This window comes from Herpailurus yagouaroundi, unplaced genomic scaffold (genome assembly GCF_014898765.1).
Source record: "Herpailurus yagouaroundi ecotype Mexico unplaced genomic scaffold, PumYag 28, whole genome shotgun sequence".
Lineage (NCBI taxonomy): Eukaryota > Metazoa > Chordata > Mammalia > Carnivora > Felidae > Herpailurus > Herpailurus yagouaroundi.
This window is the reverse complement of record NW_024412376.1, coordinates 112092493-112120059: the sequence shown is the minus strand read 5'-3', so window position 1 is coordinate 112120059 and position 27567 is coordinate 112092493. Positions and strand designations below refer to the sequence as shown.

The window sequence follows — 27567 nt, the reverse complement described above, 5'->3', positions numbered from 1 at the left end:
TTCTGAGAATGTAAGGGCTGTGGAACAGTGCTCTGATAGGACTTGGTTTCTGCTTGTTAGGGATGAGAATTTCCTCATTTGAATAGTTCTACAAACAACCGCTCAGGAAAGTTCATTTTCAGTGGGTATGTATGTATGTATGTATGTATAAATGTATGTATGTGCGTATGTATTATTTTTATTTAATTGTTTATTATCCAAATACATGTTACAGTTAGACAGCTAACTAACAGGAATTTTTGCCAGCTGCCTTCTGATGTTCAGGCAAAGGAAGAAACCTGAAGATAACCAGTAGGAGGGGAGAAAGGAGGTGAGCAGTGGCTATTGAACAGAAACAAATCTCTATGTGGTAGGTGGCCAGTCTCTGAAACCAAATGGGTGTCTGAACATGGGTAGTGCTCAACACCATGAATAGCTAGCCAACCTCTCATTGGACCTTAAGCCATTTACTGCAATCCAATAGCAGAAAGTGAACTGGGCATAGAACAAACAAAAGCAGCTCTTCTGGGAACATAATCAAATTGTAAAATTAAAAATACATCAACATGAATCAACTACTAAAATGTTAACATTTAACAAACACATTTTCAGCCTTCACAAAAAATTTCTTAAGAATTTATTTGCATTTCCAGTCATGTACATATTCAAAAAGAAATTCTTATATGTTCATGTATCATATATCATTCAGTTATTTTAAAATTGGAAGTAATTTTCAAAATGCCACATTGAAATGACAACAGATTTCAAAATTTTCAGTAAGCCAATGGATGTTATTTATTGCCTCAACTGTACAGCTAATACTGGAATTAAAACTTTAATTAGAATGTCATTAAGTTTATAAAGGGTAAAGAAAGTGCAGTCTTTAATCTATTTGCTAAATTAATGCAAAGCTGATTCAAATATGATCTTTGCATGATAACTATTTACTATAGCATGCCCTTAGTCATGTAGACCTGTTAATATCATACGTCCTTGGCATAATGCTTAATTAATAAATTTAAATTTGTAGAAGACAAAGACTGAAAAATGATACAATGATCTTATATTGCAAGTAAATATTTGTTTTTGCTAGAAAACTGAACAAATTTGATTATAAAGAGTGATTATAGATTATGTGCATTAGTCATTTTTCAATATACTAAATTGGCATTTAACTTTATCAATTGTACTGTTAATTAAACATTTCATAAAAGTACTAAAGTCTTTTTATATTTCTTAGTTATTTCTTCCATAAATGATCTCTTCATCTTTAACGTTGCTGACATTCTCTGTCCCTGAGAGCAAATAATGACCCACTTAATCTCTTTTGTTTGAGGGAAGTCCTCAGACCCTTGCATTAGAGTCCACACAAGAGTACTGGTGGATTACAGGCTGGAACATAGGCCATGATTATCTGTGTGTTCAGTGGGAATTTGTAGACTTTCCCTAGAATGATACATTATTACAGTTATCAATATAGGCTCTGACTCCAGTCGCTTTGGGCTAGCAGAAGGGCTTATTTTTATGCAAAAATAAATAATTACTCTTATTATAGCATACTAATCTTTTATGGTGGTTCCTTGATTTGTATATTCTAGGGGAACTTGTGAAGTTTAGTCTTCTATGTTCCCTACATCCATCACATTCAGCTCATACTTTGTGTGTGCCTGAGGATTCAGCATGTTGTCAGCCAGCACGTTCCTAAGGTTAAGCATACTGAAAAATAGTGATATTTTGAATAGGGTATACATAAAAGTATTAGTGTCCCTGTGTCAGGAAAATGAGAAGAAGAGGGTCAAGGCACCTGGGAGAAGACAAAAGAAGACTGGGACGTGTTTACTAGTTAATGATCCTGTTGAATTCTAGGCTTTATCTCTAAGCTAAGGTAGAGGAAAGGGAATTTTGAAAACAGGATGGAGATAATGTGTTTTCATTAAGGTCACTGTGGCTAGAATGAACAGGATTGCCCATTAAGGCCTTTGCCAAACTTAGAAAGATCTATTCCCTCTTTTTCTTCTTTCCTGTTTTACCAAGTTTTTGGCAAGAAAACAAACAACATTTTGTGACCAAGAAGATAGCAGTTGCTGCACAGACCAGCAGGAAACCAATCACATCGAAAGAATGGTACTGGAACCAGGTGAGGTCATGGGCAGCTGGACGCAGGTGCTTGGCTCCTTTGTGACGCATGACAAACTCTATCCAGAAGACTGCTCGATCTAGGGGCTTTACAGGTTGATCATGTTGAATCCTTGATAACCTTGTAGCATTCTCTTTATAACTGGTAGGCAAAAATAGACAAATGAGAAATTACATAGAAATTAGAGAAAGGTTTTCTTCTCATCATAGGCAATATGTCATGCATGTTATATGTTAATTAAGCCAAAGGCCATAGATACCTTGAGAAAAAATTCATTCTTTGTGAGACATTAACTTTGTTGATTGTATAGAATCTTAAAAGAGGTGTTAAGAGAGGATGTAGAAGAAATATATTCTTAACAGAATGCGGTGAAATGCAATCATAAGAGATGGAATAAATTTGTTACAAAAGTATAGCCTAATTTTTCCAAGGAGCAATTTTGATCTTGTGTAAAGTATAGTTTCCAGGACCGTTCCAAAACCAAGACTGTGAATAACCCAATATTGTGGGAAAATATCCATAAGAAGTTCCATAAGCATGGTCTCTAATCTCTGACTAGTTCATGACGATAGACAAGTAACTGATAATTAACATAAGTAAACCATTTCTTCGGTGTCTAAGACCTTGACTCTGATAATTCCTCTGCTGCACGCACTTGTGTTTTTGTAATGCGAAACACAGTGTCTATATAGGCAATATCAAGATTGGGTAAAGATAATAGGGTAATTTTGGAAGTATCAAGGACATGAACTTTGAGTTTTTCAGATAAATAGAAATATCTTGTTAGAATTATTGCCCCTAATCAATGTGACATCACTGTAGCAATAGTTATATAGAGTTTTAACTACTCTAATCTCTCAAACAACAATGGGAATAAGTATGTATTTGAAAGGCACGTAATGTCTTCACTGGACATTTCTTGGCTGGTGAGCCAGAATTAGTATATTTTATTTTGGTTTTGTGTTAGAAATAAAAGTTCCAAATGGAGACATGAAGCTAAAGGAAGGTTGGTGAAATGCGAAGAGATGTCCTGATGTGAGTTGGACATTTGGGATTGGAAAAGGAGGAATGTGATCATTAATCACCAGTGAACATGGTATGCTAGATCCAGTAGCAGGGGGTAATTTACTTGTATTCTTTTTTGGTGTGCAGGGAGAAAGGATAGTTATACTATTTCAATTGGATTGTAATATAGGTAGGGTTAAGTAGAATTTCACACAGCTCATCCTAAAACATTTCAGGCAAACTGTGGTGGCAATAAATGCCTATTTTTCCAAATCATATTTTTGTTCAAGGTTTTCTCCATTTATAGACAGAGATTTAAAATCTGAAATACATATATACTAGATATATAAACTTGCATTTGTAAAATATACTTTCCTATCAATGTGAAAAGAAAGACCTTTGCTCATACTTAAAATGATCATTTAATATTTTATTATACACTAATGTTATATGACTGTTATCTCAAAACATTCAATTAATTAAAATTACTATAGTTTATGTATTTAAGTGTAATCTTTTGTGTTCCTTAATTCCTTTATGGATTAAGAAAAATGGAAACTAAATATATCCATATATACACTCTACAGTAAACCCTTTTGTTCCCAGATAATTTCAGAATTAGAATTAGGTTTAGAGTTAATGGTAAGATATTTCAAAAGAAATAATTTTAGGTATTTTACTGGAAAATTCTGATTACTTATGTTTCTATCTTTTGCGTCAATAGCTTCCAAATTTACAATAAAATTTACTGGCATTCTATGCAATAAAGTAGAGCTTTAAAAAATTACAGAACTGACTTACTCTGATATTTAGTAAAAGGAACCACATTGTCAGCAATTAACAACCCAGCAAGTCTAATGCATTAGACATCGAGATCATCATTTATGAGAAACAGAAGATCATAGTAAGCCTTGATGAAGCTCTTAACCCTAGATCCAGCTCCTGAATTGATGATACCAAGACTATTTTGAAAATTAAGACTTAAAATGCATTTAATAAAAATCATTTGATTGGAATGTGTGTCAGAGGGGAAAATGAACTACTAGCACTGACTTTTTAAGTTGGATATAAAGCAAACATTGAGTGTTTTCCCGCTTGGGAATCAATACCTTGACCCCTTTGTCTAAAAAGTCCTGCAAGTAGGGCTTTGAATAGATGGTTTTACATAGATTAGTTCCACCAAAAAAAAAAAAAAAAAAAAAAAAAAAAGCTGCACAACATTGCCTTTGAGTTTACCTTCTCCTCTACCTCCTGAATTTCAGATTTCAGTAATATAAACAGAATGTGATAACTATCCTTTGAGTTTTGCCTCTGAATAAAATAATGGAGTCTCAGATAATCTGGAAACAAGTTTAAATACAAGACACCTGTACAAATTCAGAACAAACACTGAGAGAGCTACATGAAAAAATATACAATATTGGGGGGAAACATAAAAATGATGGACTCAGAATGTAGTTAGGCATAATACATAGCTTAAGGAGAGTTGAATTTTAATAAGAATGCAATGGTGATCAAAAAAAGATTAAAAAATCAAGTTATAAAACAAAAAACAGTGATAAAGGATAGAAATAGGCAGTTTGAATGGTTAAAATACCTCCTTAAGGATTAATAATGAAATTAGAAACAGTAATTTTTTAATGGCAAAAAGTAAATTTACTAATTATGGATTGTTTGAGGAAATCTCAATGAGTTAAGAAAAGTAAAAAATATTAGGACACTTAGAAAATAATACAGAAGCAAAACAATCCAAAATATTTTAACATAGAGAACATTGAACTTTGATGTCTCTGAAATAGAGAGAAAAAAATGGAACAAACAAACATTCTAATAAATAACAAACAAAAAAATTTTCCGAGAAGAAAAAAAATTAAATATTTTTTATTCTAGATTAACAGTATTGAAAGGACATACCATAACCCAGGAAAAGTGTAGACAATAACTGATAAAGATACATCATTAACTAGGTTTCTGAATTTAGAAAAAAAGATGATTTTTTTTCCAAACTGAAAAAGAAACAACCAAAAATAATCAGACAAGTCTCAAGTTCTTAGAGAAGGAGTTAAAGCCAGAATACCATGAGTAATATTTACACAGTTCTGAAGAAAAGAGAGAGCTAAATATATTATATTCAGAGAGGTGTCATTCTTATATCAAGGCATTCAGCAAATAAGGCTAAACATGTTCTCAGGGAATTCATACAATATATTCAGTTAAGAATGAATCCAAAATATTTTGGAGTAAAAAATCTCTGAATCAATGTCAAATCCAGATTCCCTTAAGATACAGCCAAAAGAGTAAATATGAGGAAAATAAGTGGCATACATATTGACATGTTAAAAAATAATTTGGAGGTGGGGGAGAGAGAGAGGGAGATCACGAGTGGGGGGACATGCAGGGCCCAACATAGGGCTTGATCCCAGGATTGTGACATCATGACCTGAGTTGAAATCAAGAATCACCTGCTTAACTGACTGAGCCACTCAGGCACGCCAACAAATCAAAATTTTAAGTAATACATATTAGAGATTATTTCTATAGCAGGAGTTCAACTATTGCTAAAATTAAAAATACATAGTTAAAAATAAAGACAAAACTGAGTTCATGTATTAATTCTTAATCTTGGTGAGATCTTTCAGGGAAAAAAAAACATAATGATATATACCCGAAGTTCAATATAGTTTATTGATTTATTGTAATTAATCTTTACGTAAATCAGATAAAATACAAAATTTTGTTTAAAAATCAACACATAGTAATAACCAATATTTATAAAATTATTGCCTACTCTATATTTCTCCTCCCTGTGTATATTCATAAACTGCAGAATGGTATATAGTCAGCGTTAATGATGGGTATTTTTGAATGACAGTGTTAATTATTACTTCCAGTTTTGTACTTACTGAATGGTTATACTATTTAAATAAGCATATATATGTGTGTCTATACATATAAGCAGATTATTAAAAAATATCTGGGAGTTTATGTCATCATGGAAATTATTGATTTTGAAATTACATTGATAAAATATTTGAAGTATTAGTCTTTTTTTTTTTTTAAACATTTTTTTCCCCAACGTTTATTTATTTTTGGGACAGAGAGAGACAGATCATGAACGGGGGAGGGGCAGAGAGAGAGGGAGACACAGAATCGGAAACAGGTCCCAGGCTCCGAGCCATCAGCCCAGAGCCCGACGTGGGGCTCGAACCCACGGACAGCGAGATCGTGACCTGGCTGTGAAGTATTAGTCTTTTTTTGCAATTTCAGCAAGTTACTCCAGTGTATGGGAAATGAAATAATAGAGTGGTTCTTATATTGATAATGTTATGATTGCTATTTGAAAATACGTCAGTTAAAAGGCATGAGACAATGGACGTTTTTTCAGGAGTGATGGGCAGTATAAACAATGGTAAGCCTTTAAAAGCAGTAGTACTTACGAAGGTTCATTAATGACTGTTCTCAAGGCATTGAGCAGATCTTCACTTGTCATTGTGTTTATGTTCACCTCCACAGCTGCTCCTTTGGCCTTCATGTGAGCGATATTATCAGGCTGATCAGCAAACATGGGAACTCCCACCATAGGAACCCCATGATAAATAGCTTCATAGATCCCATTGGTTCCACCATGAGTGATAAAAGCTTTTGTTTTGGGATGACCTAGGTCGGAAATTGGGTGAGAAGTGGGTGAGGATTTCATTAAGACAGGTTAACAGAGTTTCAGGAAGAGACAGGGAAAAAACAAAGGGTAAGTCAATGAAGAAAGCAGCATTTTCCACAAAAGCTGAGCACATGGGCTATCTCTATGCACATAGAAAACGATCCCAGGAAAGGAATTAGTTCCCTCTGCATTGTGCAGAAAGATTTACTTGAGGAAGTAACACCTGAACTGAGATTGAAACTTGAAGAATAATGAGAGTCTTAATTGAAGATGCTCTTTTGTGAACCGAAGAAAGCATTGAATCTATAAAATCCACAGCCAATTCTCAAATTATTTCTGCTTTGAAAGTGTAAGTAAAATGTAACATTTTATTATTTTTTCTAGTTAGTTTTTAATTTATTTTTTAAATTTTATTTTAAATTCCGGTATGGTTAACATACAGTGTTCTATTAGTTTCAGGTATACAACACAGTGATTCAATAATTCCATATTTCACCCAGTGCTCATCACCATAACGGCACACCTTAATCCCCAGCATTTGTTTGATCTACCCCTCCCCCACCTCCCCTCTGGTAACCATCCATTTGTTCTCTGTAGTTAAGAGTCTGTTTCTTGCATTGTCTCTCTTTTATTTTTCCTATGCTCATTTCTTTTGTTGCTGTTTCTTAAATTCCTCACATGAGTGAAATTGTATGGCATTTGTCTTTCTCTGACTCAGTTCTCTTAGCATTACACTCTCTAGATCCATCCATGTCTTTGCATATGGCAAGATTTAATTCTTTTTTATGGCTAAATAATATTCAATTGTGTAAATATACCACATCTTCATCCATTCATCCATCAGTTACACTTGGGCTGCTTCCATACCTTGGCTACTATAAATAATGCTGCTATAGATATAGGGGTGCATGTATCCCTTTTATTATTGTGTTTATATTCTTTGGGTAAATGGCCAGTAGTGTGAGTACCAAATCATATGGCAGGTCTATTTTTTTTTTTTTTTTTTTTTTTGAGGAACCTCCATAGTGTTTTCCAGAGTGGCTGCACCAGTTTGCATTTTCACTAACAATGCAAGAGAGTTCCTTTTCCTCCACACCCTTGCCAACACTTGTTGTTTCTTGTGTTTTTCATTTTAGCCTAAAATGTGACATTTTTAATTACATACTTATTGAATTTGTTTGTTGTTAAACAGTCACTTTACTTGTCCATTTCTAATTGTACAGCTTTTTTTCTCCTCAGTCTTACCAAGAAGATCATTCTGGGGTATCCAATCATAGAGCCGAGTATTGGCTCCTAATGTGGCTGGTTTCTTTCCTTTGTATCTCCATAAAACCTGTGGAAGACGGTACTTTAATTTTACAAGTGAAAACACAGAATGAAGTCATCTTAAGGCTATAGAGTTATTTATAAGTCATGTAGCCCACCACTACTTTATGTGATAGTGAGAAAAGTGGACATAAGGGATAGTTTGCAAACATGGAGATATAGTGGGACTGTTTACATCAACGTTGTCAAAAAGGGCTTGTGCTAATAGTCTATTAAATATAGTTTTATCATTTTTATATTTGTCACTCAAAGTATTGAGGTGTGAGATTGTAAGTGAAGAGAGAGAAAATAAAAGACTAATTTAATCAACCAGAGTGTGGAGGTTCTAAAAAACATTAAAATAAACATGAATACTGTGTAAATTTATTTATGTCATAAGGCCATCCTAACTCTCATGTTTCAAATGCAATGTTTTCCAGAAATATAATTAGCTTTAAAATTGTATTGTCTTGATTGTATTGTATTGATAGTCTTTCCTTCTTTCCTTCTTCCCTCTCTCCCTCCATCTGCCTCTTTTTCTTTCTCCATTCTTCTGTCTTTCCTTCCTTCCTTCCTTCCTTCCTTCCTTCCTTCCTTCCTTCTTTCCTTCCTTCTTTCCTTCCTTCCTTCCTTCCTTCCTTCCTTCCTTCCTTCCTTCCTTCCTCCCTTCTTGCCTGCCTGCCTGCCTGCCTTTCTCTCTGCCTTGTTTTCTTTCCTTCTGAAGTTGGAGGGAGGAGGAAACAGAGGTTTGCCTTCTGTAATTATTTAATAAAGTATCTTCTTGGGATGTTAACCTTTTGTTACATACTTTTAGGGGTGAGCTCTGTATGACTAAGTTCAGATTGAATATAAGTAAGTGGCACACTGTTTAAGTTTTTATTTTATTCAACAATTCCATAACTCACTTCGTGCTCATCACAAGTGAATTCCTTAATGCCCATCACCTATTTAACCCATCCCCCCCAAACTCCTCCCTTCTGGTAACCATCAGTTTGTTCTCTATAACTAAGAGTCTGTTTCTTGGTTTGTCTGTCTCTCTTTTCTCCCCCTATGCTCATTTGTTTCTTAAATTCCGCATATAAGTGAAATCATATGGCATTTGTCTTTGACTTATTTTGCTAAGCATTATACTCTATAGCTCCACCCATGCCTTTGCAAATGGAAAGATTTCACTTTTTTTTTTTTTTTGGCTGAATAGTATTCTACTGTGTATCTATACCACATCTTCTTTATCCATTCATCAGTTGATGGACGTTTGTGACCTTTCCATAATTTGACTACTGTTGGTGCTGCCATAACATCAGGTGCATGTATCCCTTTGAATCAGTAGTATTGTATTCTTTGGGTCAATCTGTAGCAGTGAAATTGCTGGATCATAGGGTAGTTCTATTTTTAACTATTTGAGGAACCTCTATATTGTTTTCCACAGGGGCTGTACCAGTTTGCATTCCCAACAGTGCAAGAGAGTTCCTTTTTCTCCCCATTCTCAGATGGCAAAATTTTAGCAGAAAAGCTTAGAAATAAAAATTCAAAGGTTTAACAGGCCTCATTAGTGCACTCACGGTTATAGAGTTTTATATACTTTAACTAATATGCCAATATAATGAATTCTAGGGTATTTAATGAACAGGAGTATATAAAGAGTAGAAATCTCGAACTATAATGACAACACAAAGTTAATTGAGTATCATAAATCAGAAAATACATACTGTTTGATAATAATACTAGGATTTTTAATTGTGTTTAACTGTAGAAATTTCAGTTTAGAAAGATGAAGCTTCTATTTCTAAACCAAGTAGATCATGATAAAATCTTAATAAAACCTAGAGATATAAAGTATATCCTTGAGTATGATTCTTGTCTACTTTATGTAGAACCTCTCTCCTTTCCTGGACCTTGGAGTTAACATTCTTGAGAATTTGAGGAGTACTCAGTGCAGGTCCTAAGATTTCAAAAGGTTATTGGGATCTTAACATTTTAATCTCTATTTCATTGAAAATAAATGATAGTATAAAAAGATGTATTTCCATAGCAATGCAAAAGTTTATTAAACAAGTGATCAAATGTGCCCCAATACACCGTTTTAATATTTTGAGAAAATTTTACTTACAGATGGTACTAGTTATGCTCAGTGTTTCAAGTTTGATCTAGAAAGAGAACTGTTAGCCACACTTTCTCTCCAATTGGCAGAGTTGCTATGCACCAGGATCCAATGTTGTACTAACCTTTTGTGGAATCTGGGCCAGGGCTGAGGCAATGAGATTGGCTTTTTCATCTGAGAGGTTTCTGACCATTGACCCCAGAGAAAACACCACAATACCATCTTCACCTGAACTTTGGACAAATTCTTCCATTTCCTACAGAGACAAAATTATTTTCATTGCAAATATGCAGGATCATAGGGGGAGAAAAGTTTTCTCATTTATGCATGACATGTGTCAAAATTGTACCATGTCAATTTAGATCCAATAAATTATTAAAAAATCAATCTAACTCTCTCTTAGGCATTCAGGATATTTTTCTCGTGTTTATTCTTTTCCTGACTAATAGGCCTACAAATGAATTTTTTAGAACTTCCATATGTAATTATATGTTTTAAAAGGTAAACTTCTGCTATTGTCCTATCATGATAACATTTATGAGACATTATTTGTCTACCCTCCCACAAGTAGCTGACATGCCCTTAACTTGAGCCTTAGCGTACTGGTAAATATAAATTTCTCGACAAATAAAATTTTCTGGGTCACCACTTACAGTTATGCAGGTTGGGCTCTGCAAAGTCTGGGATTACAGTCTTTTGTATCTTAATTTATGTGAATGTCAACTTCTAGAGATCTGTTATGCATGCCCTGTGCAACTATTGTGGCTTCCCTGTAATATTTCTCAATATATTTATTACAATTATCAATTATATTTATTTCTCAATGTATTTATCAATTTAAAGGTAGTAAAGTTACTAGGGAAAGGATGATGTCATAAATGAAAGTAGATTGCTATTTTAGCTTAGTTAATGTTAGGAGAATATCTCTGAAGTCCCAGGAATTGGTGTTTTGCCATTTTGATTTACCACCCTAAGGACAGTGATTGAATAAACACACACACACACACACACACACACACACACACACGTACGTGAAGCCTTACACATCTAGCAGCTGGATTTGGATTCTTGATTTGGCTGTTGTTCATTGTTTTTTTTTTTTTTTCTGTGTATCCAATGACTGGCATAATTTTTTCATCAGAGATATAAGCTATGATTGGTGTCCATATTGTCCAAATGTTTGTATTAGTAATTGGGCTTGGGATGGAATAATTTTTCCTCCTTTACAAAAACATGTCTGAACTATTTTGTGAAATTTGTGTGTGTGTGAAAAGTGAGGATGGGAAGATAAATATAATAGTGTGGTATGGGATTTTATCTAGTGAGCAAGGCATATGTCACATCTCTTTCTGTAACTCTGTTTAGATACTGGTTCATTATCTGCTATAATAACACTCAGTAGAGCTTACCTGCAGCTATAACTTGAGTGGTAAGAAAAGCATATTCAGAATCCTTCCATAAGATTTAAACTTAAATGTGTATTTTACCCTAAATAGAAATTGAGAACTCTCCTAAGAGCACTATTTAACCTGCAATTGTCTCAGAGATTATGTTTGTTTATCTGCAACACGAGCAAATGAGTGTCTGCCTCTTCAATTCTTTCATAAAGACAGTTATTGATAAAGAGACTTAAATACAATATTCTTATCATGTTTTTCTCTTATTCTCTTTTACTTCTCAATATTGTCTTCTTCCAACATTTTTGGCTATCAATATTTATTTGTTGGTGACTTTGGAATGTGGTACACAATTTTCCTTTTTACTTCAGAGAAACCAGGCATCATGGTATTAAAGAACAAATTCAGTGACTGGGTTTCTCAGTTCTATGATTATTTTACCTAATCTGTTCCTAGTGCTCTCTGCTGAAACCCAGACCTCGCATTACCTGAATGATTCTTAGAAATGTCCACCTGAAAATTCCTTTGGCTCCTTAAAGTGAATAGGTCTAAACTGAATCCATCTTTGTCATCTCAAAAAAGCTTTTCTGTGAATTATTTTCTGTCTTGGTAAAGGTCACTGTTATCCAAGAATTGCTACCTAATTCCATGTCTTCTGTCAACACTTACTTCTTACTGACCAAAGTCTGTGAAATCTATGTGAGAGTTCTCATGAAGGCATCGTTATCGCTCAAGGAATCATAACTGTCTCACCTCATCACCCCATCACACTTGTTAGGAAGACCAAAGCACTTTCCTGAAGGAATTCCAAAGCTGTAGCTTCCTGTTCCTTCCATACAGTACCCAAACTATAGACACACTGATGTCTTATTTTATTTTAAAGTTTATTTGTTTATTTTGAGACATAGGGAGAGTGCAAGTGGGGAAGGGGCAAAGAGAGAGGGAGAGAGAATCCCAAGCAGGCTCTGCACTGACAGCACAGAGACCGACATGGAGGCTCGATTTCATGAATTGTGAGATCATGAACTGAGCTGAGATCAAGAGTTAGATGCATAACCGACACAGCCAGCCAGGTGCTCAACACACTGATATTTTAACATGCCACTTGAATCACTTCTTTCTTCAGCTGAAATATCAAAGTGAAGTTCAAAAAGGTAATATAATTCATAAAAGACTCCTATGATTTGTAAAATAGATTTGGAGTAGCAAATAGTATATCTCTGTTATTGAGGCAACACGCTTTAAATAAAGAAATAATAGGATTATAGCATACGGTACACAAAACATCCTCCACTGTAATAGACATACCTTAGGTAATGGTTTGGCAGGTTTACAGTGCAACCCTCCTACAAACTCAAAATTAGGTAAGTATGGACGAGGAAATTCAAAATCCCAATATGTCCGGATTAGCCAAATTTCTGCTTTCCCCATAACCTCACATAATGTAGTGGGTCTTCCTGGAGAAAATGAAAAAAAGGTAAGTGAAAGTTATTAGCATATATGTTTTTTAGGATAAAATGTACCACTAATTTTCTGACAAACAAGGGAAATCTTTGTCCTCTAGCTATCTATCATATCTAGATGTTAAAAGGAAGGGGAAATTAAGATTATAAGGGAGGGAGAAAGAGAAGGAGGGAAGAAAGAAAGTGGGGTGGGGGTTGGAGGAAGGAAGGAAAGAAGGAAGGAAGGAAGAGAATAAGGGAGGATAGAGGGAGGGAGGGAGGGAGGGAGGAAAGGGGATAAGGAAAAGAAAGATGAGAGGCGAGAAGGAGAGAAGGTAAGAATATATTTGGGTAGGAATACTAATATGCAAATGAAGTTTCACAACTACAAATTCAATCTAAAATTTAACCACAACTCCATGTACTGATGAACTTAATACTCATTGTTTCTCTCCAGTTAAATGGCAGATGACAGATTAGCCTCAGCATATCAGCACCAAATTCCCTATCAATGGTTTTCTAACTATCTCCCAGCTTGTTATAGTCTCTGATTTACTCCTATTGTTTAAGAATCCCACCAGTATTTGTTTACTTTATCTTCCTCAATAAAATCCCATTATTTTCCACTACAACTGATTTGCCACTATTTTCTTAGTAGGAATTCCCTGATTCATACCCAATACAACCCCCTTTGGAATGTGAAATATACATGTCACCAATATCACACAGTTATTTTAGTGTTATCTTTGAATTATATTTTTTGAAAGGGATATTCTACGTATTAATTTTAGAAGATTTGTAGAGAAGAACGAGTGTTTGCAAATGACCAGGTCAACCAGTTTTAGACACAGGAAACATGTTTTGCCCTAAATAAAGAAAAATTCAGATGAGAAATCTCCTTTTTTAAGGATTATAAGCAAACTTGGTGATCATGTGCAACACAGAATGGATAGACTCTCTTTCTATAGTCATTGCTTTGTAGGGCTTGAATTTACATCTGAAGCTATATGGTCAGATGCCTTAATTTAATAATGAAGAGGAATTTCTCAAGGAAACTTAACTTGAAATTGCCAGCGATTGGATGAAAACCCCACCTCACAACCTCCACGTCAATATATTTATGTACTTTAGTTGTCTTATTCCATGTGTGTGACATCCTGTCTTGATTACCAACTCCCTTGGTGAAATTACTGTGTATAATGTATAGATCACATTTTAAGAAATACCCAAATTAAAGTATTGACTAAAATTCTATATTTGAGATAGTGGTGCACAGTTACAAATACAAAGGCAATCAAAAGTAAAGGAAATAAGGGGAGGGACCATGATAGCGGAGCAACATGGAAGTTTTTTGCTCCTCTTGTCCATAAAATGCAGCTAGAAATTCAACTCGTCCCTGAAATGCAACATCAAACCATCTTGCACACCTATAAGATTGATCTGAGGATCAACCCCACAATCTACATAACTTGAGTCACAGAATTTGGCAGGTATGTGGCACAGAGAGGTGAACTGGGAGAGAGAAGCTGCAGAGTGTAGGGAACTATTTTTGCTTGTGGAGAGAGGACAGAGACAGAGGGGAGAGTACAGGAAAAGCACTCTCCCTGAAAGTACGTGGAGAGAAAGTGAATGAGTGGAAATACCCATAAGGGACTGAACAAGAAAGAAAGGAAGAAAGGAGAAAGGAGAGGCTTTAAACATGATTAGGACTCTATAAACAGGGGAGCACAGATTCTGGAACTCCACAGCTCGATAACTGGTGGAGCTCTGGTGGGAAGGGCCAATCCCCAGGATTGAGGGATCCTCGGACCACATGGGAGAGAGGCAGTTCCCCTGGTGAAAAGACATTTGGTAGAGGTTGTGCGGCCTCCTCACAGGCAAAGGTCTCAGCAGACCCCAGAGAACATCCACGTTTGCTGGTCTTGGAACAAAGATGTTAGAGGGAGGTGAAGCTTCGCGCCAGAGGTATGTTTTGATTTACCATAATCCCTGAAATGCTGCTTCTACATAATCTCATGGACTTTTTCTGGGGCAGGCTGGCACCTGGCCACAGTCTCTGGTATCTGCAGCAGCACGGTCACACAAATGTTCCTGTGGACTGGCTGGTACCTAGCCATTGCTCGGTAAGATACTCCCCCAGATGGTCAGAGCAGGTCAAAGCCACAGGGACCTCAGAAGTGAGGGGTTTAGAAACACATCCTCATCTGAGATAAAATTTTGGAGAGAGGTGCCATCTGGTAGGCTGACAGCTTGATCGTGATAGTGTAGAAGTAGGGAGTGGACAGTAGCCAGAGACAAAGGAGGTGTGTTTTATTGCCGGTGGGAGAGACCACAGAGTTCTGTTGCCAGAGACTATGTAGCCGGGTGATACCATTTTTACCTTTTCTATGGATGCGCATACACGTGTACATGTGCCACAAGGATCCACACCAATAAGCTAAGCAGTACCATCTAGTGGAGAACAGAGCCGTTACACCAAGTCCGTCCAACTGTTCCAACTGTGCTCTAGAGGAACACCACCAGTCTCTCTGCCTGCTAGTTTATGGACTATAAAGTGCTTCATAGTTTGACTGCTAGGGCAAACTGGATGTTATTTCAATAATATTTATTCTTTTCTTTGATCCATCTATTCAATTTTTTTCTTTTTCTTTTTCTTTTCTTTTCCTTTCTTTTCTTTCCTATTCTTGAATACAGAAAGAGAAAAAGGTTAATTTTATTTTATGCTTTATAAAAAACATTTTTCTTTATTGTTTTCTACTGTATTTTTAATTTTTTTATTCCATTTTACTTTCCTCATTTAACTTTATTCTATTTTATTATATACATATTTAAAATTGTTCATACTTTTTCCAACCTTTTTTCCTTTCCTTTTCTTTTCTTTCTTTTTTTTTTCTTTTCTCTTCTTTGCCTTTTTTCTCTATTCTACCAAGCTTCTTTCATCTACAAGACCAAAACACACCTAGGATCTAGAATCCTTCATTTGATTTTTAAATTTTTATTTATTTTATTCTTTTTCTTCCTTAAAAATGATGAAGCAAAGGAATTCACTCCAAAAGAAAGAATAGGAGGAAATGAAAGCCAGGGACTTAATCAAAACACATATGAACAAGATGTCTGAACCAGAATTTAGAATCATAATTAGAATACTAGCTCGGATTGAAAAAAAGTGTAGAATCCCTTTCTGGGAGATAAAGGATTATTTAGTCAGGACAAAATAAAAAACGTTATAACTGAGCTGCGATCTCAAATGGATGCCATGGTGGCAAGGATGGATAAAACAGAACAGTGAATCAGCAGTATAGGGGACGAACTTATGGAGAAAAATGAAGCAGAAAAAAAGAGGGAAACTAAAGCAAAAGAGTGTGATATAAAAGCTAGAGAACTCGCTGCCTCATTGAAAAAAGAATAACATTTGAATCATTGGGTTCCCAGAAGGTGAACCGAGAAAAAAAGGGGTACAAGTTTTATATGAGCAAATCACAGTAGAAAACTTTCCTAACCTGGGGGAAGACACAGCATCCAAATCCAGAAAGCACAGAGAACCCCCATTATATTAGACAAAAAACAACCATCAACAAGGCATATCATAGCGAAATTCACAAAATACACAGAGAAGGAAAGAATCATGAAAGAAGCAAGGGAAAAAAGTCCTTAATCTACAAGGGAAGACAGATCAATATCATTGCAGACTTATCCACAGAAACTTGGCAGGTCAGAAGGGAGTGGCAGAATATATTTAACATGGTGAATCTGAAAAAAATGCAGCCAAGAATTCTTTACCTAGCAAGGCTGTCATTCAAAATAGAAAGAGAGATAAAGAGTTTCCCAGACAAACAAAAACTAAAGGAGTTTGTCACCACTACACCAGCCCTGCAAGAAATTTTAAGGGGGACTCTCTGAAGGAAGAAACGATGAAACAAAACAAAACAAAAAGTCCCAAAGCATCAAAGACTAGAAAGCACCAGAGAACATCACCAGTGACTCCAACTCTATAGGGTACACAATGGCAATAAATTCATATCTTTCAGTACCGACTCTAAATGTCAATGGACTAAATGCTCCAATCAAAAGACATAGAGTAACAGAAGGATAAGAAAACAAGATCCATCTATATATTGTTTACAAGAGATCCATTTTAGACCTAAAGACACCTTCAGATTGAAAGTAAGGGGATGGAGAACGATCTATCATGCTAATGGTAGCCAAGAGTAAGCCAAAATTGCCATACTTATATCAGACAATCTAAGTTTTAAAATTAAGATGGTAACAAGAGTTGAAGAAGGGTGTTATATCGTAGTTAAGAGGTCTATCCACCCAGAATACCTAAAAATTCTAAACGTTTGTGCTCCCATGTGTAAGCATGCAAATATATAAATCAACTAATCACAAGCATAAAGAAACACATTGACAATAATACCATAATAGTAGGGGACTTCAACACCCACTTACAGATGCAAAGTTCATCTAAGCAGAAAATCAACAAGAAAATAATGGTTTTGAATGACACACTGGACCGGGTGGACTTAACAGATATATTCAGAACATTTCATCCTAAAGCAGCAGAATACACATTCTTCTCCAGTGCACATGGAACGTTCTCCAGAATAGATCATATACTAGGACGCAATCATCCCTCAACAAATACAAAATCGTACCATGTATATCTTCAGACCACAACACTATGAGAGTCCTAATTTACTGAGAATTTTTAACATGAATTGGGGTTGGATTTTAACAAATACTTTTTCTGCATCTATTGATATCCTCTTGTGTTTTTTTGTTTGTTTGTTTGTTTGTTTTTTAGTCTCTTGATGTGATGGGTAACATTAATTGATTTTTGAATGGTGAACTGGTCTTGCATACTTAGAGTAAATCCTACCTGATGATGGTATATAATTTTTTTTATACATTGTTGGATTCACTTTGCTAATATTTTGTTAAGGATTTTGGATCTATGTTTATGAGAAGTATTGGTCTATAGTTTCCTTTGCTGTAATGTTTTTGTCTGGTTTTGATATTTGGCAACACTGGCACCACAGAATGACTTAGGAAGTATTCCCTCTGCTTCTATCCTCTAAAAGTGATTATAGAAAATTAGTATAATGTCATTATTAAATATTTTGTAGAGGGGGCAGCTGGGAGGCTCAGTCAGTTAAAAATCTGACTCTTGGTTTCGGCTCAGGTCATGATCTCATGGTCATGGGACTGAGCCCCATGTTGGGCTCCATGCTGAGCATGGAGCCTGCTTGGAATCCTCTCTCCCTCTTTCTCTGCCTCTTTCTCTGTCTCTTTATCAAAATAAATAAATAAACATTTAAGAAAAAAATAAATATTTAGTAAAATTCACCAACAAACAGCCTGGTGCTTTCTGTCTTGGATGAGTAATTATTAGCCTAATTTAATAGATACAGGATTATTTAGATTGTCTACTTGTCCTCGTGTGAGATTTGGCAAATTATGTATTTCAAGGAACTGTGTTTTTCATGGAATTTGTGGGCAAATAATTATTCATAGTGTTCACTTGTTATCCTTTTTAATGTCCATAGCATCTGTAGTGATATCCTTTCTTTTAAGTTTTTTATTTTGTTTAGGTTGGCTAGAGTCTGATCAATTTTATTGATCTTTTCAACATATCAGATTTTTATTTCCTTGATTTTTTTCTGTTGATTTCCTGTTTTCTGTTTCATTGATTTCTGCTTTAATTCTTATTATTTATTTTCTTCTGCTTACTTTGAATTTAATTTACTCTCCTTTTGCTAGTTTTCCAAGGTGGAAATTTAGATTATTGATTTTAGATCTTTCTTTTCCTTTTTTATATTGAGGTATAATTGACATACATTGTATTAATTTCAGATGTACAACGTGGTGATTTCATATTTGCATATATTGCTAAATGGTCAACACGACACCTAGTTTACATCCACAACCATACGTAGTTACAGAATTTTTTTCTTTTGATGACAACTTTTAAGACCTACTTTGTCAACAACTTTCAAATATGCTATGTAGTATTATTAACTATAGTCGCCATGCTGTACATTACATTTTCACGACTTTTTATTTTATAACTGCAAGTTTGTACCTTTTGCCTCCCTTCACCCATTTTACCCAGCCCCCACCCCTGCTTTGGTAATGACCAATCTGTTCTGTTTATGACCTTGTTATTTTGTTTGTTTGCTTTTTTCACAGGTAACTGAAATTATATTGTATTTGTCTTTCTCTGTCTGGTTTATTTCACTTAACATAAACCAAACTCGGGAACGAGAGTAGAATGCTGGTTAACAGTGCTCGGGGCTGGGGCAAATGGGGATTGTTGGTCAAAAGGTACAAAATTCCAACCACAAGATGAGGAAGTTCTGGGGATCTATTTTTCAACATAGTCACTATAGTTAACAATATTGTATTATATACTTGATAGTTGCTAGGAGAGTAGATATTGAATGAATAGTTTAATGATTTGTTAGATCCATTGACATCACTACAATTAAGTCAATGTAAAGAATAATGCAGATCTTAAAATATTCTGTGCCAAATATATATTTGTTAAAAAGAAAAGCAAAATGAATATTGAATAATTGCTTCTATTGGCAAAAAAGAAAAAAAACGACATATATAAATACTTATGCTTAATGATGCATAGATAATATCTTTCTGTAATGACAGGAATAGTTAATAATACTTATGTAGAAGAAATATGAAGCCAGTTATTATTCACTATATATATTTTTGTTCCATTTGAATTTTTTAGCCATTTGTATTAGTTATCTTTTATTACGAGATTGAGAATTAAATCATATTCATGGTGCATTCAGAATTTCCTGATAAAGAAAATGAGAGAATGAAAATCAACAAAAGTACACAATGAAACAAACAAACAAACAAACAAACCTGTTAAAGATGATAGAGTTTAAAAATTACCATAGATCCTAAGGACTACATTTAATGCATAAAATTTATACATACAGAATCTTATAACTTTCCCCTATTTATGCATAATATGACAAATGTCCCAAAATCTTATTGATTAGAACTAGGAAAACATCCTTAGTTTTCAGAATATATTTATGTTTTTATGTCTTGCATTTCTTTTCTGACAATAGAATTGAGCCCAAGATACTGTCTGATTTACTTTAAATCCATAGAGCCCAACACACTGCCTACACCCAGGTAGTGTTTCTGGTGCTTAAATTATTTACTGTGAAATTGGCATAGTATAGATTTAAATCATGTATAAACCTCAGGATTTTTAAAGTGCCTTCCTTTGAATATATGTTTGTGAAAAAAAGTATCTACTGGGAAGTCAGTGTTATGGACTGACTTGTGTTCCTCTAACACTCATGTATTGAAATCTGATTATATTTTGAGTTAAGTCCTTTAAAGATGTAATCAAGCTTAAGTGAGGTCCTAAGAGTGGGCCTTAATCCTCCTATTGGATTAAGAAGAGGAGGAGACACTGGGATTATATATACACAGAGGAAATACCATGAGAGAACACAGCAAAAAAAGTGGTCACATTACAAGCTAGGAGACAGGCCTGAAGAGAAACTGGCCTGGCAACACCTTGGTTATGGACTTCTAGCACCCAAACTATGAGAAAACAAATTTCTGTTGTTTCTGCCACTTAGTCTGCGGTATTTAGTTGTGGCAGACCTACAAAACTAATACAATCAGAGAGTTAAATTAGTTAATATTGATGGAATCAAATGAGAGCTATCTGTGTAAAAATAACAAAGCAAAACCATTCCTGATAGAAAAATGCAAACTATTAAAAATAGATGGAATATATATGTAAGTAGTGAAGTAAAAAAAAACATGCTTCTTTCAACACCTAAAGCTATAAATTTTTACAGTTTTCCATTTCATCATTCAGGTTTCTGTGTAGTACTTCCTGAAGAAGTACAAAGCATCCTAGGAAACTTTTCAGTATGACTAGCTATGATGAAACTATTCACTTAAGACTTACTGAAGCTTCATCCCAAATTTACAAAAGGGGTAAGAATGTCAGGGACTCAGATTCAACACAGAGAATACTATAAACTTTGAATGTAATAATCCATGATTCTCAAAATTTGTGGGAAACAATTCAGGCAAAATAAATTACATGCAAAGTTAATCCCATTGTTAATATAGCTCAGTTTTCAGTTTATTACTGGAATAAGGCAAGGAGATTATATTATTCTTACAACAAACGTTACACTTTTTTGACCAATAAAAAGTCAAATCTCCTCCACTACGAAAACTCAGTATACAAGACTTTTTTGTGATACCCTATATTGGACAAAAAATACATCTTCCATTAGGTTGACATTTATTAGTGTGTTTCATATTTTGTTTTGTTTTGATAACAATCTTTAAGTATCAAGGTTTCTTTCAAAATGGTTAGATGACTTTAAAGAAAGGGTAACCAAGACTTTTATTGCCTCTCCATCCCAACTGGTTGTTGATAACAATCATTGATATCACTTATGAAGTTTTATGTGAAAGTGAAACTTTTAAAAATACACTCTTTTCATTTTCCTAGGCTTTTCTTAAACCACCTAAGTTTCCTAACTCCTTTAGAATGAGGAGCACTCTCTTACCTAATGCATCACTGTAAAACTGGTCCCAAAGCTGAGTATCATATTGTTGGATCCAGAAGTCAAAGAAAGTGGAGAACATTAAATTTTTTACCCTTTCCAGAAAGGTCATTCTGTCTGATAGTGCCGCCATCATAACAGGCACATAGGAAAGTGGAACCGGAAGTTTCCCACAATATTTTTCCAGCGTGTAACCCATGGAATACCTTAGTGTGTACACAAAAGGGACTTCCAGCAACTCAGCAACCAGCTCTCCACAGGGTAACACCGGGTCTATGACCATTACATTGTAGTTGGTTTCCTGGAGTTTCTTCATCATTGACTGGTTGTAGACTACACTCTCACACTGGAGTTTTAAATGTCCAGTTATTTGAAGAAGGAATTGTTGCAGTTTCATTGCTGACTGCCAGAGTGACAATGTTGGCATAACATTAGCAGCTATATCTAAAAAGTCATTTAGCGTTTTCTCAGCAGTCTCTCTGTTTTCTGGCACAGGGACCACCTCAAAGTTCATTGCAGAAGGCTTGCTGTAGTCGATGATGAAACTCTGTGGAGACACCAACACGGTCACCTCGTGGCCCCTTTCTGTGAGTTCCTCCAGTATGATCTTTAGGTTGAGCCAGTGGCTCATGTCACAGGGCCACACCAGGACCTTCCCACAGAGTCCACAGCCAGCGTAGCAGAGCTGCAGCAGCACAATTGCTGAAATCCATTTCTTAGGGACCATGACAGCGGTTCCCTCACACACTGCTCTGCAGTGGTTAAATGTTTGCAGAGCACAGAGCTGAAGACGCAGTTTAGATACAGATCAAGTTAAAAATTAATTTCTAGAGTTAGGAAATGATACCGTGTAGAGAACTTTGTCAATAGCGTGCACTGGGCACAGTACTATAGGATATTTGTTAGGAGAATGCATGAAATATTTAAATATTCTGGAGGAAATGGCTGCAGCATTTTAGGAGTTCATTTTAAATATATTAAAATAAAAATGATACTTTTTAATGGACAATTTCTAATTACAATAGAACCCATTTAAGAAAGTCTAGTAAATAATATGGTAGATCTTATGGAACATGATGATTGATAATTTGGGAAAACAAAAATGTAGGTCTTGACATAAAGTTGGTTGTATGATAGTATATGGACAAGATGCACACATCACATCACATCACATCACATCACATCACAATAACAATAGGGAGAGTATACTAAATATTATACTAAGGTACAATATTTCCAGGCTCCAGAAGATGCTATCACTCCATTGTGGAAAAAAAATCTCACAAAGCTTCAGGATATGGGTGCCTTTCATTGAGCCCAGTAGCGAACCTGATAGAAGATGGGTTCTGAAGGTGAATGGAAGACAAGGAGAGAAAGAATGATGATGTGGAAATGATGGCCATTTAAGTATGCAGTTATCAGTTCAGTATGCATAGAGTCAAGGCTAACACAGAACAGTATAGACAAAGAAAATACTAGTTAAAACGAGCACTTTGGAGAGTCTTGAATGCTATACTCTTGGTTCAATTTTAATTTCCACAAAAGAGGTCTACTCAGATTTTCAAATCATGTCCAGAAAATGATCATATGTGTCCTATAATAAAACTCTTCCAGAATCTAAATAGGATTTGAGTGGTAGGGAAAAAACAATCTGTAAGAGGCTAAAAGTAAATATTAGGAAAACAAGATTTGATGAGTGTCAGGGAAAATATAATATTGGTTTGTGAATGGAAATCACAGAATGAGTCTTAAAAACCAAAGAAGTGTTCAGTTTGTAGTTTGACCAACCGGAGTAATGGATAATGACTAGCAAAACCACAAAATGTTAGATAAGTAGTAGCCATGGAAAGGTTTTTGACCTTCAGTGTGTGAGTTAATAATTGGACATGTCTGTGGAAATATTAATTGGGCTGTGAACACTACAATCTCAAGGGAGGGGTAAAATTTAGAAGTGTAGATGTTGTGTGCAATCATCCATCTATACTTTAACCCAATTTCAGTTCCTCTACAAATCCTTTAATATTTCATACCTCCAAAAAACAAGTTTTTAGCGCATAGTTATGCCAGATTCTATATTATGCACAGGGCATAAACAAGAAAGACCACTTCAGGTTCAAAATGAGTTCACAGATTACTGCAGAAAATGTCATTGGAACCAATACTTATTCTACAAATATAATGGAGATGGATCTTAGATGGTCAGAAGGAGTTGAGGAAGGCAAGCCCACGAAGGAGGTTGCTTACTGGAAGAAGAGAATAATGCAATAATGCTTTAGCTAAGTCTTTAAGAGTGGTTGGTAGCCACCAGGTTGAAAAGTATCATTTGGAAGTAAAAGAGAATACTAATGTATCTATGTTCTAAGAAGTGTAAATAGTTATATCAATGTTATATTCAGTGACAAAATTATATTCAATGAGATAAATTGACAGGGGCATACTGAAATTTCAAGTCCCTTGAGAATTTTTCTGTTGCACCAAAAAGAAGACCCAAAGTAGAATTGTTTAAAAGATGCAAAGATAAATCTAGCGTCAAATCTCCAGCCAATCCTGCATAATTAGAATTTGTGTATAAGGAAAGTTGGCTTCATGACTGAGATCCATAAATATTAACAGAGACCATAAATATTAACAGAAACAGAGACCATAAATACTAACACAGTGATTTGAAATATTATTTGAAATGAAGTATATAATTATTTTTTTCAGTGTTTAAGATTATGAAAGCAAAGCCTAAAAGCATAAGGAGCAAGAGATTAAAAAGAATAATTGCCGGGACACCTGGGTGATTCAATCTCTTAAGCATCAGACTCTTGATCTGGGCTCTGGTTGTGATCTCATGGTTTGTGAGTTTGAGACCTCCATCCAGCTCTTTGCTGATGGCACTGAGACTGCTTGGGGTTCTGTCTCTCCCTCTCTCTACCCCTCCCCCATTTGTGCTCTCTCTCTAAAATACTCTCTGTCAAAATAAATAAATTAAAAAAAAAAAAACAAAAAGAATAATTGTGAAAAATTACTAAAGAACCAAAAATAATTTCTAGAAATTACAAATTCAACAAATGAAATTTAAAACTGAATAGATATAGTAAAGAGTAAATTAGATACCCCTGTAGAAATAAAACATAACCCAGAAGAGAAATCTTAAAGATATCTTTAGAATTAAGTTCTGAATAAAAACACATGGAATACGAAATAGGATAGAATGGTTAAGAGACATGGAGATTAAACTAAGATATCTGCATCCAAACGTTGGTTTGACCTACTTGGTGTCTCCTCTCTCAACTCCTTTTCTACTCTTTAAAGCTGGCTCTTCTTCATGCAACCAGACTGCAAAACCAAGCCCTAAATTTTAGTTCTCTCAAACATATCTTCCAGTTTCTTTTAATTTTTTAATAATTTTAGACAAAAAAGTTACAAGTGAAGTATTGAGACTTCTTTATACCCTGCAGTAATTATTACTCTATCACTATTGTGTTGGCCTAATGGTGAATTACCATTTTCATGATTCTTTATGTAGTTACTAACTGGAATTTTACTGTAAAGGATTGCAAAAATATGTGCAAACATATGGTTAGTATAATTTGCATGGTCTCACAGTATCTCCCTACAAGACATGTATTAATTACATAGGAAGAATCCTGGCAGAAACTATCCTATATAAATTATAAAAATTATCATCAATAGTGATAATCGATTTATATTATGTACCTCCAGATATGCCACCCTGTGAAGGACACAGATTGCTTCTGTAGTATTCTTACCGAAAATGTAGAATCCCACTCTAATCGTGAGAATATATCAGAAAACCCAAATTGAAGGATATTATATATATATATATATATATATATGTATATACATATATATGTGTGTGTGTATATATATATATGTAAGTGATGAATCATTGAAACCAAGATTACACTGAATGTTAACTAACATGAATTTAAATATATAAATATATATATATATAAATATAAATTATATTTATATATGTATAATGCCTCATACTCTTCATAAACAAGAGGCAAAGAAAGACTGTGTGAACTATCACAAGTTGGAAAAAAGTAAGGACCCTGGACAAATAAATGCAAGAGGGGAACCTCTATTATTTACTGGAAAGAAAAAAATTAGAAAGATAATTGACATTTAATAAGAATCCTAGTTTTGATCACTTTATTATGCTTATGTAAAATGTTATTATTAACAACATAATTAAACATTTTTCACTCTTTCTATTTTTAATTTTTTTAATGTTTCTTTTTGAAGGAGAGAGAGATAGTGTGTGAAGAAGGGAGAGGTAGAGAGAGACGGAGACACAGAATCTGAAACAGGCTCCAGGCTCTGAGCTGTCAGCACCAAGCCTGTGCGGGACTCCAACGCATGAACCATGAGATCATGACCCTGAGCCAAGTTGGACTCTTAACCCACTGAGCCACCCAGGCGCCCCATCATTCTTTCTATTTTTAATTGGCATTTAAGAAATAGCCTGTTTATTAATTTATTTATGCATATCAGTATAATGCATATAAATTTATTTTATTTTATATATTTTATCTAGCTATTATCATTATTTAAAATTTTTTTCAATTTATTTTTTGAGAGAGAGCAAGCCAGGGAAGGGCAGAGAGAGAGGGAGAGAGAAAAATCCCAAGCAGTTCTGTGCTGTCAGGGTAGAGCCCGACGCAGGGCTCCAACTCAGGAACTGTGAGTCAGAACCACGAGTCAGATGCTTAACCAACTGAAGACCCCCCCAGGGGCCTCTCAGCTATTGTCATTATTTATTTTTATTATTCAGTTTGTCCCAGATTTTGGAAACTTTTCCATATATTGTTTCCTATTTCCTTTTGATATGACCCCATTCTTTTAAAGCAATTTTCACTTTCTATCACTATAAGATATTTCAGGCTTAGTTACTATTTTCACTGCCTCAACCTTAAAATCAACCATGTCTCCAAGGAACACTGTTTCATTTTAGTAGAGAATGGCCTTTAAAAATCAAGATGAGAATGCTAAATGTGTTCATTGCTACTGACATGTTAGTTTTAATCGGAAAGTAAACAAGCAAATATAATTGCACATCCTAATACTATTATAAATCCCTATCTATAGTTGTTTCTATATCTAGCCTTCTCTGTTTATTCCCAAGTCCTTTAAACAGTGAGAAACCTGTCTCCAATACCACTTTATGCTGACTTATTTGATCAGTTTTAGTAGACACATAAAATAGTTTCAGAATTGCTAGTCTATAGACCTGTAAAAATTTTTTTTGCAACCAGAGTAAAATATTTGCCATATAGATTCATTTGTTAAAAGAACAGAGACAGCAGTCAAATTCCTTTGCATGGAGAGAATACTACCCCCATATGATTTTACAGGTATACACTAGCAAAATTACAGGTAATAAATCTTTATTCCAAAGGTTGGTGGGAAGGAAGAGGAAGAAATATTCATTTCATTCATCCCCCCCCACCAAAAAAACAGTACAGTCTTATAGGAAAATATTGAAATAGAAACATATTCAGAATCTATAATCACTCATGAATACAAAGGTATTTCTATTTCTATCAACACATGAGCAAAATGTACTACTAGGTATTTATCCAAAGGATACAAAAATGCTGATTTGAAGGGGTACATTCACCCCAATAGCAGCTCTATCAACAATAGCCAAATTATGGAAAAAATTCAAATGCCCATGGACTGATGAATGGATAAGAAAGATGTGGGATGGATACACACACACACACACACACACACACACACACACACACTGGAATATTACTCAGCAATCAAAAAGAATGAAATCTTGCCATTGGCAACAACATGAATTGAACTAGAGTATTATGCTAAGCAAAATAAATCAGTCAGAGAAAGACAGACATCATATGATTTCCCTGATATGTGGAATTTAAGAAACAAAACAGGTGAACATAGGGGAAGGGAAGGAAAAATAAGGTAAAAACAGAGAGGGAG

General features: G+C 34.8%; 1 protein-coding gene across 5 annotated transcripts in view; it reads right to left on the bottom strand.

Annotated features, from left to right (window-relative positions):
- Positions 1–593: 593 nt before the first annotated feature.
- Positions 594–27567, bottom strand: part of UGT2A1 (UDP glucuronosyltransferase family 2 member A1 complex locus) — a 62487-nt gene continuing 35513 nt past the window's right edge. For 2 of the 5 annotated variants that reach the window (XM_040481904.1, XM_040481881.1), the window contains 5 exons: positions 12891–13039; positions 10310–10441; positions 8025–8112; positions 6559–6778; positions 594–2257 (listed from right to left, as the gene is read on the bottom strand). In XM_040481904.1, the coding sequence (XP_040337838.1) occupies positions 1978–2257; positions 6559–6778; positions 8025–8112; positions 10310–10441; positions 12891–13039 (869 nt within the window). In that variant the 3' untranslated portion in view covers positions 594–1977. Of the gene's footprint in view, positions 2258–6558; positions 6779–8024; positions 8113–10309; positions 10442–12890; positions 13040–21603; positions 22346–27567 lie in introns of those variants that run through there. The other 3 variants (XM_040481907.1, XM_040481891.1, XM_040481900.1) reach the window with 2 other exon arrangements.